This window comes from Thamnophis sirtalis, unplaced genomic scaffold (genome assembly GCF_051295495.1).
Source record: "Thamnophis sirtalis isolate CommonGarterSnake01/CBP01778 unplaced genomic scaffold, rThaSir2_p1.2 scaffold_1, whole genome shotgun sequence".
NCBI classification, from domain to species: Eukaryota; Metazoa; Chordata; class Lepidosauria; order Squamata; family Natricidae; genus Thamnophis; species Thamnophis sirtalis.
Genome location: NW_028261381.1, coordinates 71,844,222 through 71,858,470, shown reverse-complemented (window position 1 = coordinate 71,858,470; position 14,249 = coordinate 71,844,222). Strand labels below are relative to the sequence as shown.

The 14,249-nt window shown below is 37.7% G+C and overlaps 1 protein-coding gene across 1 annotated transcript in view; it reads left to right on the top strand.

The window, feature by feature from the left end:
* The window catches only part of IGHMBP2 (immunoglobulin mu DNA binding protein 2), a 68,622-nt gene that overhangs the window by 38,172 nt on the left and 16,201 nt on the right, over positions 1-14,249 (top strand). The window contains exon 9 of the mRNA XM_014065481.2: positions 8,844-9,026. Coding sequence (XP_013920956.2) covers positions 8,844-9,026 — 183 coding nt within the window. The remainder of the gene's footprint in view (positions 1-8,843; positions 9,027-14,249) is intronic.

The following is a 14,249-nucleotide window of genomic DNA, read 5'->3' as shown; positions in this document are numbered from 1 at the left end:
GCCCAAAAGGCAATATGCTTCACATTTTTCTGTATTGTTTTTATTACCTTGTTAAAAATACAAATAAGAAAGAATAACATTAATTTGGATGTTTATAAATATATGATTGGAATACATTGGCTAGATTTTACTGATAATACAGCAGTGGGAGATAAAAGATGTTTAAGAAGTATGCAACGTTGGTGAATTAAAATTGTTCTTTAAACGAAGATGTCTTATCAAAGGAGAAAATTTATTTGATGTTCAAGAAAGTAGCCCAGCTTCTAAAAAGGAATATTCGTTAACTATAATCTCATTTAAAATTATGGCAGCAAAAATAAAACCAGTTATTAAAAGCTTGGTAGAAAATCTCATTAATAGGAATGATAATATTAAACACAGTTAAATTTTGTAACTAATTTGTGAATTTCAGATACACAAAGTCATTAGTAGAAAGAAAGTTACCTCTTGTTCAGTTACTAAATGATAGTATATGATAAAGATTAACTCAGCAAGAAAGCAGAAGAAAAATTGGGATAGAAATAAAAAATGGAAAAAAATATAGCAGTGAGACTAAAGTCTTGAACATAGATTTTTCTTAGCATGTTCTTTATTGAGCTAATTTGGTGTAGTGATTAAAGCATCAGGCTAGAAAATGGGAGACTGTGAGCTCTAGTCCACCTTCAGATACGAAGCCAGGTGGATGAACTTGGACCATTCTCCCTTTTAGTCCTAGAAAGGAGACAATGATAAACCACTTCCAAAATCTTGCTAAGAAAACTGCTGAAACTCGTCCCAGGAGTTGCCAGGAGTCAATACTGGCTCAAGTTATTGTATTTTGGGTGCATTATAGAAATACCTAGTTCTCTTGAAAAGTCTGTAATGATGGGAAAGATACCGTAGAAGGAAAGAGAAAAAGAAGACGACCAGTAGCAAGATGGATAGCCTTAGTTACACCAACAATTAGTACCCTGTTGAAAGACCTGAAGACCAACTTGGAGACAAATTGTCCTGGAAAAAAAATCTATGTGGTTGCCAAAAGTCTACTCCAACTTGATAGCATTTATTCAATTGATAGATAAATCTCAAGGAATATCTTATATTATAATAGCAATTAAACTATTTATTGCCGAAAAGCCCAAGTGAAAGTTCAATATGATGCTCAGATCAGACTATAAAAATATCTTGATACCATCCCTAAAATCTAAATTTTGAGAAGTATCTTCCAGTAAAACATTTTTTCTTAAACTGTTTGCTTGGAAGCTGGTATAAATTAAACTGAAAGTGATGCAATTTAGTACACTGAACTACTGGCTAAAAGCAGTCTTCTGTTTCAGAAGATTAGATAGAAAAGATCCATTCTGATTAAGCTGAATTAGTGTAGTTAATTGGAGAATGATGCACTAGCCTTAGGCCCTGCCCAAGCCAAGCTAAAGCAAAAAATAATAGAGAAATATAGGAAGCTCAAATGTATGTGCCTCTAGAGATCTAGTTAGGTGCTCAGCTCTTCAGTTTCAGTCAGCCAAATAATGGAGACAGCTTGAAATGTATAAATATAGATTGCTATGGTGCTAGCATGATCTAGTATTTTACCCAGTGCTCTCTTGAAAGGGGAGTGTAGGAAAAATTCTTTTAATGGAACAGTTTTGCCTGCATAGAATAGCCAATATTCAAACGGGGGTTCATTTTTTTCTGTCCCTCTTGTTTATAGGTATGTAAAGGCTTATTCTGTAGTACTTCAGCTCCAAGATTGCTGCATCAGTCTTGTGAGATCAAAGGAAAATTTTGATTTGGGTGACAGGACTATAACTTTCAGCTGAACTGAGTTCATTTCATTGCAGCAACAATAGAGGCAGGATGTTTTTGGTGGGAAAATATTTATGTTTGTTGTTGTATATTGTATCAGGTTTTGCAGTGACTTGATAGTCCGATTCACAGTGTGATCCTAATGTGTTAAAATTGTTAACTTGGGTTGGAATTGCTTCACCAAGTGCACTTTAACACCCAGAAAATGTGCTTACCAGATCATTTGAAGCATATAATAACTTGTTTTAGTATGAATGGCTTTTGGGGGGGGGGGGGGGATTTGTATGTCAGTTGTAATGGTAATCATGTACCATATTCACCTGAAACAAAGATGCCCTAAATTTAAGATAACTTTCTCCCAAGGGAAGAGTAGTCAGGAAAAAAAGTGATAGAAGCAAAACCTATATGAAAACCAGCTTCCTTATCTTATTCATCTTGGCAGCTCTAGCTGAAACCAGCTCTGGGGATTCCTCTTAATTTTGCTCTGATTCCGTGCATATCTCACACTGGTATGTGTGCAGGTTTTCATATATAGGTAGCCCTTAACTTATCACCACAATTGAGCCCAAAATTTATGTTGCTAAGTGAGAAATTTGTTAAGTGAGTTTGACCCCATTTTATGACTTTTCTTGCCACATTTGTTAAGTGAATCACTGCAGTTGTTAAATTAGTAACACGGTTGTTAAGTGAATCTGGTCAGTTGTCAAGCATCCAAATGTCAATCATGTGGCCATGGGGATGCTGCAATGATAAAAAATGGTCATAAGTCACTTTTTTCACTGATGTAAATTTGAACAGTCACTAAATGAACTGTTGTAAGTCAAGGAGTACCTTTACTTACTAGGGAAAAAACAGAAATACACTAATTGAATTCATAAGAAACAACTAAAAGGAATTGCCTGAAAATAAGATACCTTGTTTGTAAAATGATCTTGATCCTCACATGTCAGTATTCTAGTGTTAGAAATCTGACTACAAGGAAGAAGGGATCAACCTATTCTGCAAAGCACCTAAAGGCAGGACAAGAAGCAATGGATGGAAACTAATCAAGAAGAAAACCAACCTAGAACTAAGGAGAAATTTAATCAACGACTTGCCTTCAGAACTTGTGAGTGCTCCTACACTGGATGTTTTTGAGAAGAGATTGGACAACCAACCATTCGTCTGAAATATTGAAGGGTTTTCTGCTTGAGCAGAGGGTTGGACCAGAAGATTTCCAAGGTTCCCTTCCAAGTCTGTTATTCTATTATTCTGGGAATAAAGAATGCAGAAAGTTGCTTGAATCAGAGATGCAGTTTCTAGACTAGAACATGCTGAGTCAGCTGTCAGAAGCAGCTGCACCAGGTCCTTTATTTAGAATCGATGTCAAACTCAAGACTTAAATCTGGCCCGTAGGGCTGGCATGGAAATAGCAAAGGACCGGCCTGCGTGCCTCTGGCAGCCAAAATGGGGTACGGAGGTACCTCGCGTGACCCCCTGTGTCCCATTTTGGCTGTCAGGGTGCTGCAGGAGGTGTCCATCCCATCTTTACCCGCCCCCTGGCCAACCCGCAGAGAACTGCAATGCTGATCCGGCCCTTGAAGAAATCCAGTTTGACACCCCCGATGTAAAAAAACATTGCCTTTGTTACTTGAAAGTACACAGAAATGTGCCCATGCTCTAGGAATTCCAAGAAAGTACACTTAGCTTGATTTCCTTAAGGGAGTACTCTGGAATTAGGCACCCTGCTGTGTTGTGGTTTCCACACACATTGTGTACCATACTCCCTTCCAGGAGAAACAAAAACAACAAGAAAAAAAACAACAAGAAAAATCCACAATGAAGATGGATTGAGAGGCGAAATGTACTGGGGAGCGGGGGGGGGGGAGACACAAACCCCATTTTGGCAGAACCAGATCTAATTTTTAGACTAACTGTTAGACAGTATTCTGGTATAAATCAATCCCCCTTCTTACTACCAATTAAATATAGTTGTTTAGCGGAGTGGACAGTTGCTTGAAACCCTTTGCAAGTATAAAATTGGAAATGAATATTTTGGATAAACTGGAAAGTAAGATAGAAGGAAGCATGTTTGCAAAATATACTAATAATGAAGTATGTTTGTAATTAGTTATGTTACATCAAATTGATTACAGGAGTAATCTAAAATATTTATTGTCACCAATTACCCTGGTATGCTATAAACATTGGGATGCTTCCCATTCCCTTTCCCCCATCTAATTGTGATGATTTGAAATTGGTAGAAATTAGCAAGGGCTCTTTAGTATCCTTGGGCTGCTAATAGTTTCTGACTCCAATGGGGTTTATTACCCAATTAATTAATTGAGCAAAATAACAAATATGGTTATAAGGTTTGAGGAGATAGATATATGTTTACTTGCATGATGGATTGACATTGCAAAATAAAAGTTGCATAGTGTGATCAGGGTAGAGCTGAGGATTATGCCCAATTCTTAGCGGACAAAGTTGCTCGGTTTCGGTCGGACTTGGACTCCACCGCAGCAGATCCAGCCGGGACACAAGAGGATCACTTGGCAAACCATCCCTGGGTTGAGTTTCAGGATGTTGCCTCTGGGGATGTGGACAAGGCCATTCGAGCTGTGAGTGCCTCCACCTGCATTCTGGACCCGTGTCCCTCCTGGCTGGTTGCCAACAGCAGTGAGGTGCCAACAGCAGTGAGGACTTCGGAGCAGAGGGGGAGACAGGCCAAGGAATTTTCTTTCTGAATATCTGTGCACTTGTAAAAGTGCTGGATTCAGGGCTCAGGGGAGAGAAGATATAATATTATGACTTGGGCTACTGACTGTCTTTGGCAGAAGAAAAGAAATGGCTGATTTATAAATCATGCAGTGAGAATTATTCAGAGAGTTTCATTATAGCCAATTAGAAGCATTCTAGGGTATGTAAGCTTGTGCAATAAAACAGCACACGTTGTTTCAGAGACAGAAGGCGTATGGAATTCCAAGCCTGCTGATAGGAAAGCTAAATTTGGAGAAGAGACATAAGCCTCCTCTTCCCCAAGTTTTGCATCAAATCTTTCTGTTTCATCAGTCCCAACTTTTTGATTTTGAGAGAGAAAACCTGAGGGAAATTTCTGCTGTTTTCATTGGAGCATCACGGTCTCTCCCACTCTCAAAGCAACCCATCTATTTTTTTTCCTGCATGTGTTCCTAACTGAAATCTGGAATTCTGGGAGTTGAAGTTCAAATGCTGTAATGGGGCCATAGTTGCCCACCCCTGGTTTATGGGATATTAATTCCATCTCCCTACAGCATCTTATCGCTATAAATCAAAAGCAATAGCAAGGGTTTTAATTCGATGTTATGTATCTATAAGCTTCATTCTTATCTATTTTCTCTCATGCCTGGCCCCCACCCCTGCCCCTTGTTTAGCTGATCTAACCCCAATCTATTAAGTCTAGTTCAGGGGGGAAAGTGATCCTTAGTAGTTAATGTCATGGTCTTTATGTGTAAAATGTTAATATGATGAACATATTATCATCTGCAACAATGTGACGATCATGAAGCTTTCAGACAAGCTGCAAAGTAATCTTTGGGGGTGGGGATTAGCAAAACTCTGATGGGTAGAAGTTTAGTATTCGAATCACGACTTTCACATACCAGCAAGGAAGTTTTCTCATAATGCCATTGAAATAGTGCCTCTTCTGGGCTTTTGTTCTTAGCTACAGCATTACTTAGAAGCTAAGAAACACATTTGTTTCCAAAGCATTTGTACACCCATTGCTTCAGTGGTGCTGAAAATTGAGAATTGATTTTACCAGTTGGACTTGCTAATTAATATTGAAGGACATCTGTCTTACCCTTTTATTCCCCTTCCTTGCCCTAATCCCTTATATGTGGTTTCAGCATTAATAACACTTAGTGCTAATGCTTATCAATAATTTAAAACCAGTTCTACGGAAACGTCAAACTAAGTTCAATTAGTCCTCTCTTTTTCCCTTCTAAGATGATTGTGGTACTTTTAGCACTATTTATTTTGTTCCAATCTTATTATTTTCAAAAACTGCAGGCACTTGAATTAAAGGGTAGCATAGAAATATGTGAAAAGTAGAATATCAAGTATTGTATATAACAAAATCCAAGAGAGTTTTAGGTGCTACTGCTGGGACGATGGTTATCAGTAAGATTGTACAGTGTCCCATGTTGTCATAAAAGAATTCAAATTTCCTTCTGTTTAGGTATCTGAAAGTAATTATTGACTGGGCAGAAGGGAAAAAAACTTGAGGTTTAAGGGCTAAACCCTCACCCTAAACCAAATAACATGTTTTAGGTTAAACCATCAAATTATAGCCTACTATTATAATTTTGTCCCAGTATGCCATTCAAACTCTGTCATTGTAATCCTTGTTTGTTTTTCATTTATTTATAAAATAAATAAATGAAAGTTGATGATAAATAATTATTTATTTATAAATTTATTTATAAATAAATAAGATGAAGGTTGTTCATCTTACCTCAAGGTAATTCTTTTAAGGCTTAATGATTAACTCTTTTTTAAAACTGATTAAAAATGGACTTTTTAAAAAAATATTACACTCACATGGAATGGAGATGCAGTTGCCTGTGTGGCTTGCTCCAGATTTGTTTATTTTTACATGTTTAATCAATAACTTATGCTGTCTTTTTATCATCTAAAGGCAGTGGAGGAGAGTTTGACAGACAACTTAAATAACTGCTCGTGGACAGTGCTTTTTATAAAATTTGGAAATAATTTTTAAAAGCTTTGAGAAACTCCCACAAGGGAGGTCTACTTGAGAAAGAAAACCAAACATTCTGAATTCAAAATCCATATCATTACACGACCATCCCTAAGAAATACATCTCTGTTTGTATGTGTATGTGATTCTTACCATGAGTTCATATTCTTTTAAATGCTGGACATTACAAGAGAACAATGAATAAATCAAAGGAATATTTTCTTCTCCCCATTTTTTAATATGAACAGGTCCTGACTAGGACCAATGGTAAAATATTTAAAAAGGTGAAAATATTCTTTGTAATTAATTCATCTTATCCGGTGTTATATGTTCCCATAGTGTATTGCACAATGCCTTGGGCACAGTTGGACAGTCTTATTGTATATAAAACATATTTCAGACGCATGGAAAGCTTTATTGGTTCTCTCTTCACTTTTATGAGATTCCATTAAAACAAATACTTTAGGCCATTTATTACTTGGTATTAAAGCAAAAGGGTTTTAACTGTGAGACAGCTCTGGACTTGCTTCGTATTTCATCTAACATGAAAGTTTTGTGAGCTGTGTTGAACATATTGGAATGGCACAGGCATCAGCAATTTTCCTTTCTCTTTCACATCCTTTCTTTCTGCATCATTTTTCTAGCCTGATTATAGACTCTCCTTTAGCATTTTTGAACGAAAACCTTAACGGTACTAAAAAGGGTTTGCTGTGCTTAAAAATAACCATCTTATTTCATGGTGGTTGGATTGTACTTGCAGAGGGCCTGGAAGAAAACCACCTTGAAGATTGTAATGATGACACTTGAGAGAGGCAAAGGCAGAGTAGGACACACAGACCATTCTGGTTCTTCATGATCTCGGAAAATTGCAGTATTATTCACCGGTAACATGATATTCTTCTGGTCTGATTGTAGAATATGAGAGACATGGTATTATAGTAGTTCTTTTTTCTCTCCTGGTCGTAGCCACTGTTGGTTTAGGGAGAATGGTTGAGTCCAATGCTCCTGAACACCAATGCCCTTTGAGATATCTTAGGGTCCAATGCTCTATTTCCTTCCCTCCTCCAATTTAATATATGCATGAGACTGATGAGTCAAATCATCCAACACAATTTTTTCCCCATTTTTTTGTGAGCACTGTATCTGTTGTTCTTTACCACTAACAGCTGACTGACATTTTCTTCATGCCACTTGGACCAGAACTTTAGAAATGAAACTTTACTTTGTGCATCTGCGGGTTGTACGTCAGTTATGACCTTACCTGGACCAACAATCCCTACTCACAGTCACTCATGCCCTAGTCACTTCCTGTCTTAACTATTGCAACATGGTCTACATGGGACTGCCCTTGAAGAGCATCCGGAAGTTCCAGTTGGTGCAAAATGCAGCGGCCCGCATGGTTTTATGCAGACCCCAGTGTGCACATGTATCACCTTTCCTGTGGGAGCTGTATTGGCTGCCAATTTGCTTCCGAGTGTAATTCAGGGTGCTGGTTGTCACCTTTAAAGCCCTTCATGGCTTGGGACCAGGTTATCTGAGGGACCGTCTCTTGCTGGTCACATCTACCTGACCCATTAGAGCAGGGAATGAGGCAGGTTCCATCTCCTAGGGAGATACACCTGATGGGACCCAGAAGAAGGGCTTTCTCCGTGGCTCCCTCTCTCTGGAACATCATTCCTCCAGAGATTAGAATGGCCCTCACTGTAATACTCTTCCAGAAGGCACTGAAGACCTGGTTCTGCCAGTGGGCCTGGGGAACCCAGAGTAGGATGGAGCCCATTAAATGGCTTGTGTGATCTGCTGTCACCGGAGCGGGGGTGGGGGTGATTTTATTCTATTCTATTAATTTATTTGATCCTTTTTTATTAGTTTTATGGTTTTAAATGATGTTTTATATTCTGTAAGCTGCCTTGAGTGAATAGGCGGCAATATAAATTAAATAAACAAATAAATAAATAACACTTTCCCATCATTTATTAGGTTTTCTGTTGACAAGGTTTATATATTGCCAAGATTGCAGTTGTGTGTGATACAGTCTCTATCTAGAAGTCTGTCCTATTGTGTAACATTTGATGTGTTTAGGTTCCATTGCCATAGCCTTTGGTAAATTATGCAGTTGTATCCCTTGTACGTTAGGGAAGGAGAGAAATATATTTGGAAACTCCTGCATGTAAATCAGAATGTGAATCAGATATTCAGTTACACATTACAAGCATCCCTTAAAACAACTCCTCTAAATATGACAGGCAGTGATGGAAATAAAGCAACCAGTGTGGCCTTTGTTACAGTCCTTGAATGCCTTTTTCGTTTTCACTTTGTTTTTATTACTCCCTTGGTGCAGGGCTGCCACACAAGGTCTTTCTCTTAGCTTAATGGAACGGCTGATTCAGAAATGTGGGGACCGTGTTGTGAAGATGCTCACTGTGCAGTACCGAATGCACCAAGCCATAATGCAATGGGCTTCCACTGAGATGTATGACGGTCGTCTCTCAGCTCACTGTTCTGTCGCACAACATTTACTGAAGTAAGTGATTGATGGCTTACTTGCCTTCTTTTTTTCTGCCCAAATGTTAGATTGATGCTGTCTTTTAATATTTAAAGCTAATGCAGACTTCTCCTGACTGCACTAAATCTTTTCCTCTAGCTCTGGTCTAGCAAATAGCCTTTTGCCCCATTTTCAGCTGGCAAAAAGCTGATTTCTGCACTGAAGTTACAGCATGCAAGTTTTGTTCCACAGCTGAAGACATGTTGTAGACTTGAAATTGTTGTCACTGTTGGCCCACCAGCTATCATGCTGTTAGACTTACTAATAACTCTTCCAGTGAATTTCAAGAGAATTTTAGCTTCCTATTTCTCTTCTTTGCCTCGACTCTTGCTTCTTTCCTTTTCTGGAAATCATCCTAGGGTATCTTAAAATAAACAAAACTTCTTCTATCTAGAAAGGGAAGGGAGTGGGATATCACTTTGTTTAAAAGAGAAGTAGTTTCAACCATGACACTGTCTAGCTGTTAGTAGACTCTCAGGTAAACACAGAGGAGTTTGCCTATTCATTTCAGTAATATTCCTGACTCATTCACTCACTCACTCATTCATTCACTTATTCATTCATTCATTCATTCATTCATTCATTCATTCACTTATTCATTCATTCATTCATTCATTCATTCATTCATTCATTCATTCATTCATTCATTCATTCATTCATTCATGTCAAAGCATCACCTAAAGTAGAAGAAGAAAAGCAACAGATGGTGGGGCTTCATGTCTATATGGATTTTGGGCCCAAGGCATAGTCCCCACTTTAGGACCTTACTTGATTTCTAAAATTTCAGCATTCAAAGTTTGTTTGTAGTCCAAAGCAAATACAAGGAAAAAGAACAGTAGTACAATTCATATTATAAAAGAATTTTAAAAATTGCAAGAAAATCCTGAGATAATCAATACTCAATAATTAATAACATGATGAAGGAACCAGGTGGTTTCTAAGAATTGTAGCTATTGATAGAAATTTTGAAACTTTCTTACAGATTTCTGAAGACAGGTCATAAAAAGAAGGTTCATGGGTTTTTGATCACAATGGCAATGTGACCAGGAAATATTAAGTTCTATCATCATTAGGTATACTGTGGACATTTTATTAGAAAATGTGAAATAGATTCTACCTCCATGTCTGAAAACAATTATGGCTTTCATGTGGAAGACTTATACATCTTCCAGTTTTTGCTCTAATAAATAATGCCCATTAGGCTATTGTAATAGTCTCCTATGAGGACCATATAGAACTTCAAAGAAATATCTAGGGATAGGCCAGAGAAGAGAGACAATTGTGTTGTCACTAATATGCCTCCTTAGGGTGGCAGAGAACCTACCTAGCATGATGAGATGGACCAAGTAATTTCCTTCTTATACTTCCTTCAGCCATATCCTAGGACAAGAAAATTGGGCCCAAGGGAAATTCAGCCAAGTTCCAGTCAAATTGCAACATAAGAAATTGAATGAGGGACTTGCAATAAGATTTTTTTTTAATTAGACTGCATTGCTTTCAAGCTAGAAGTACATCTTGTAGTACATCTGAGCAGTATATAGCATCAAGCCTGGAACTTTATTTTTAAATAGTTTAATAGTTTCTGAGAGATCATTCTTTCCAGATTGATCTGCAAAGTTAGTAATTGCAAAGCATGCTTTTTGGATTCTTGCTAGTAGTTCTCTTGCGGGAACAGACTTGCAAGTAGAAGATTTAAAACAGACATCTAGATACTTAAAAGATTTAACCTGCTTGATAAGTTTGCTGCTAATCATCCAATTAGACCTTTAAAGTGTCTCCTAGAGAATACTAATACCTTTGTTTTAGAAATTTATTTTGAAGCATTCTCTGGAGCAGTAAAGCAGTAGAGCTTTAAGGCGTCTTTGAGGGTCTACTTGGTTTAAAGAGTAGGACTTCATCTTCAACATCAAGGAGAATAGACATGGGATGGTGGGCAAGGCAGGGTGGATGGAATTCTAGCTTAGCAGATTCTTAACAATATTGTTAAAATAAAAATTGAACAGTAGTGAGCAAGAATATAGTCTTGTTTAACATCTTGTTTAACAACACATTTAATTAAGTCATCAGCAATATTTCCCTTAACTTGAATAGTAATGCCATGATGCAATAACATTATTAGTTTAAGAAGATGGTGTTGTAGTAACTAATTTCTTTAAAGTTTTTCTCATGGTATAGAGTCAAAGGCTTCCCTCAAAACTATGAGAGCTACATAGAGGGCATCCTTAAATTGATTACAGTATTTCTCAGCTAAATGAAGTAAAATGATACTTGGTTCATGGCTGTGTGAACAGACTTAAGGCCAAATGTTTTCAGAGGACATCCAATCCTTTCTAAAATTTAAAAATGGAAACTGAATAAAGAGAATAGAAGAGCTAGGAAATAAAGGTGAAGCATATTTGCATTTTTTCACTTACGAATTTATCTATTATCCAAAATTTGTACGTAACTTGTGCATGTGCTTGTTAAGAAAATAATAAATTACATACAATATGTAGAAAGACCAAGACTGAAAAAGTTTTGGAATATGGCGCTTTATTTTATGTTGTAATAATCCATTTCCCCATTTATTAGAAATAGAATTTTCTCTGCCATGAATCAGTGTATCATTTACAATTGTGTAAATAGGGATGGGGATATGTATTTCCCTTTATAGCTCCTAAAATATAAAGCCAGATTACAAAAGGAAAGTTTTGTTTTGTTTTTTGAAGAAAGATAGATACAGTTCAGGGAACATTTTCAGCATGGAAAGGAAATTGTATCAGAGATTTAAATCACCAAGAAAATAATTTCATTACATAATATTGATGGCCAATGAAGTGAAATATTTTCTAAAGTCCATGAAAGAAATTGTCAACTATAAAAATGAGTTGCTGTTTTGAGAGAAGGAAGATGTTTGTGTCATAAGTAGGGTCTGATGCTGCTGATAGAAGAAAGCTCCATAAATTTTTGCTACCTTCATTGGACTCTGTGAAAGTCTCTTGACCCTCTTTATAATCACCAGGTTATAAGAAAACACAAATGGGAGATAAAAAGACTTTGGAGAATTGCTTAAATCAAGTTGTACAGAGAGGATTCCAAGCAGTATTATTAAATCACACTCTGCCCCCCCCCCCAGCCCTCCAACAATGTGCTTGGTTTTTGCCTTACTGTGTTCAAAAGAAGCATGCACAATTGCAGTATTAAGGAAATGTATAAATAATTTTAATTTGATTGAGCATGATGTTAGGTACATTATTCTGAAATATGTGCCATCATATTTCAGAAGTATATTCTCAGCAAAATTTTGAAAAACACTTAAAACTGGCTCATTTGCATCTTTGCTTTCAGCTTTTCAAATACATAGGGGAGTGCATTATTTGTTTTTGTTTTCATTTTAGTCTGTTAGTTGGTACTCTGTGAGAAATGAAAGTGAAAAATGAAAGGGCCTAATCTTGTTGCAAAGTTTTTACAACTGTTACATCCCTTTCATGCTGTTTTTCTGTGAGCTGCCATACCTACTTGTAGTAAATCCGTTTAATATGGAAATAATATAAAAATGCTATCCATTATTAAAAAGAATTTCAGCCATGATAATTTTTGGTTTAATGTCCACATTTAGTTTGTGTTTTGGATTGTGAAGAACACATCTTGGACTGTAAACAATCCAAGGAAGCTCTAGGCCTAGATCAGTGATGGCGAACCTATATCACACGTGCCACAGGTGGCACGCCAAGTCATTTGTCAGGGCATGCAGAGCCATTTGTTAGGGAACACAAGGTGCTGCCCTGTCAGCTGGCCAGCGCGCATGCACGCGCTGGCCAGCTGAGTTCACCCTTTTTTAAAGCCATTTTTCACCCTCCCCAGGCTCCAGAGGCTTTATAGGAGCCTGGGGAGGGTGAAAAAAGTCTCCTCTGCCCCCCACCCGGAGGGCCTCCGGAGGCTTCATGAGCTTCTCTGAAGCCTCTGGAGTGCAAAAAAACGGCCCTATGGGCAAACTGGAAGCTTGGGAACAGACTTCCGGTATGCTCGGAAGGTCGTTTTGACAGCTCCGGAGGCTTCAGGGAAGCCTCCTGAAGGTCCCTGAAGCTTCCGGAGGGCTTCCGGGGTGGCTGGGGAGACTGTGTTAGCCCTCCCCAGGCTCCTATAAAGCTTCTGGAACTGGGGAGGGTGAAAAAACATGCAAAAAATGGGGGGGAGCACCTGTAGTACACACATGTGCACGTGGGGATTGCGCATTGCATTATGGGTGTGGCACATCTGCACACGAACCCCCTTGCGCTCCCCCCACTTATGGCATGCAAGCCAAAAAAGGTTTGCCATCACTGGCCTAGATAGTGACAAAAAGGCCAATGTCTATATACATTCTCCACTGATTAAACCTGAAAATGTGTCCCTATGAAAACTCCAGAAGCCAATTCAAAATCCAGAGCTACTTAGTAGAATATGTATAAGATTCGATCAGGAATTGTGCTCTAGGGCAAATCATGCATCAGTTAATTTCAACAGCTAACCTTCAGATGCTAGCATAAATTCTGATTTATATTTAATCTGCCATTAATACAAAGTAAAAAAATGCCTGTCAGAACTTGACAAATGACCCTGCTCTTTGTTGTGGGAGGCTAATGAGGTGATCTTCCTTCTCTTGGAAAGTACTGTAAGCCTTTGAGTTTCTGAAAGTAATCTGCCATTAGCCAGCCCAATCTTTGGGATACTTTAAGGCTTTGTTTTGGTGATTGCTGTCTCTTACCACCAAAATATAAAAACTCAGATTACTTTAAAAAGTTCACATCTCACTAAATAGGAAATGTGCTGGGAATTCAGTTTTTGCTACAGACATACAAAAATATGTTATTCTTACATGAAAAATTAATGATTCCACACTGTTAGGAACACTCTGGAGTGTAGGGTACTTTGTTATGGAAAAAAAAATTAAGTTGTTTCTTTGGGTATATTGAAGCCCAGAATCAAGAGAATGCATAAAGAAAACCTGCTCTTACTGGTAACACATTCATTTTAACTTCTCGCAACCCAGCACTGTTTGCAGAAATAGCCCAAACCCCTGATCATACAATATGTATCTTTTTAAATTCACATTTTTAACCAATTCTCTCTTGCATTTCTTAATAACTACTGATGGCACGTACAGTGAGAATTGGTTTGCTATCCCAGTAGCTTTAATCTCATAAAGATTGTATCTTAACTTTTGAAGGGAGAGTTATTTGA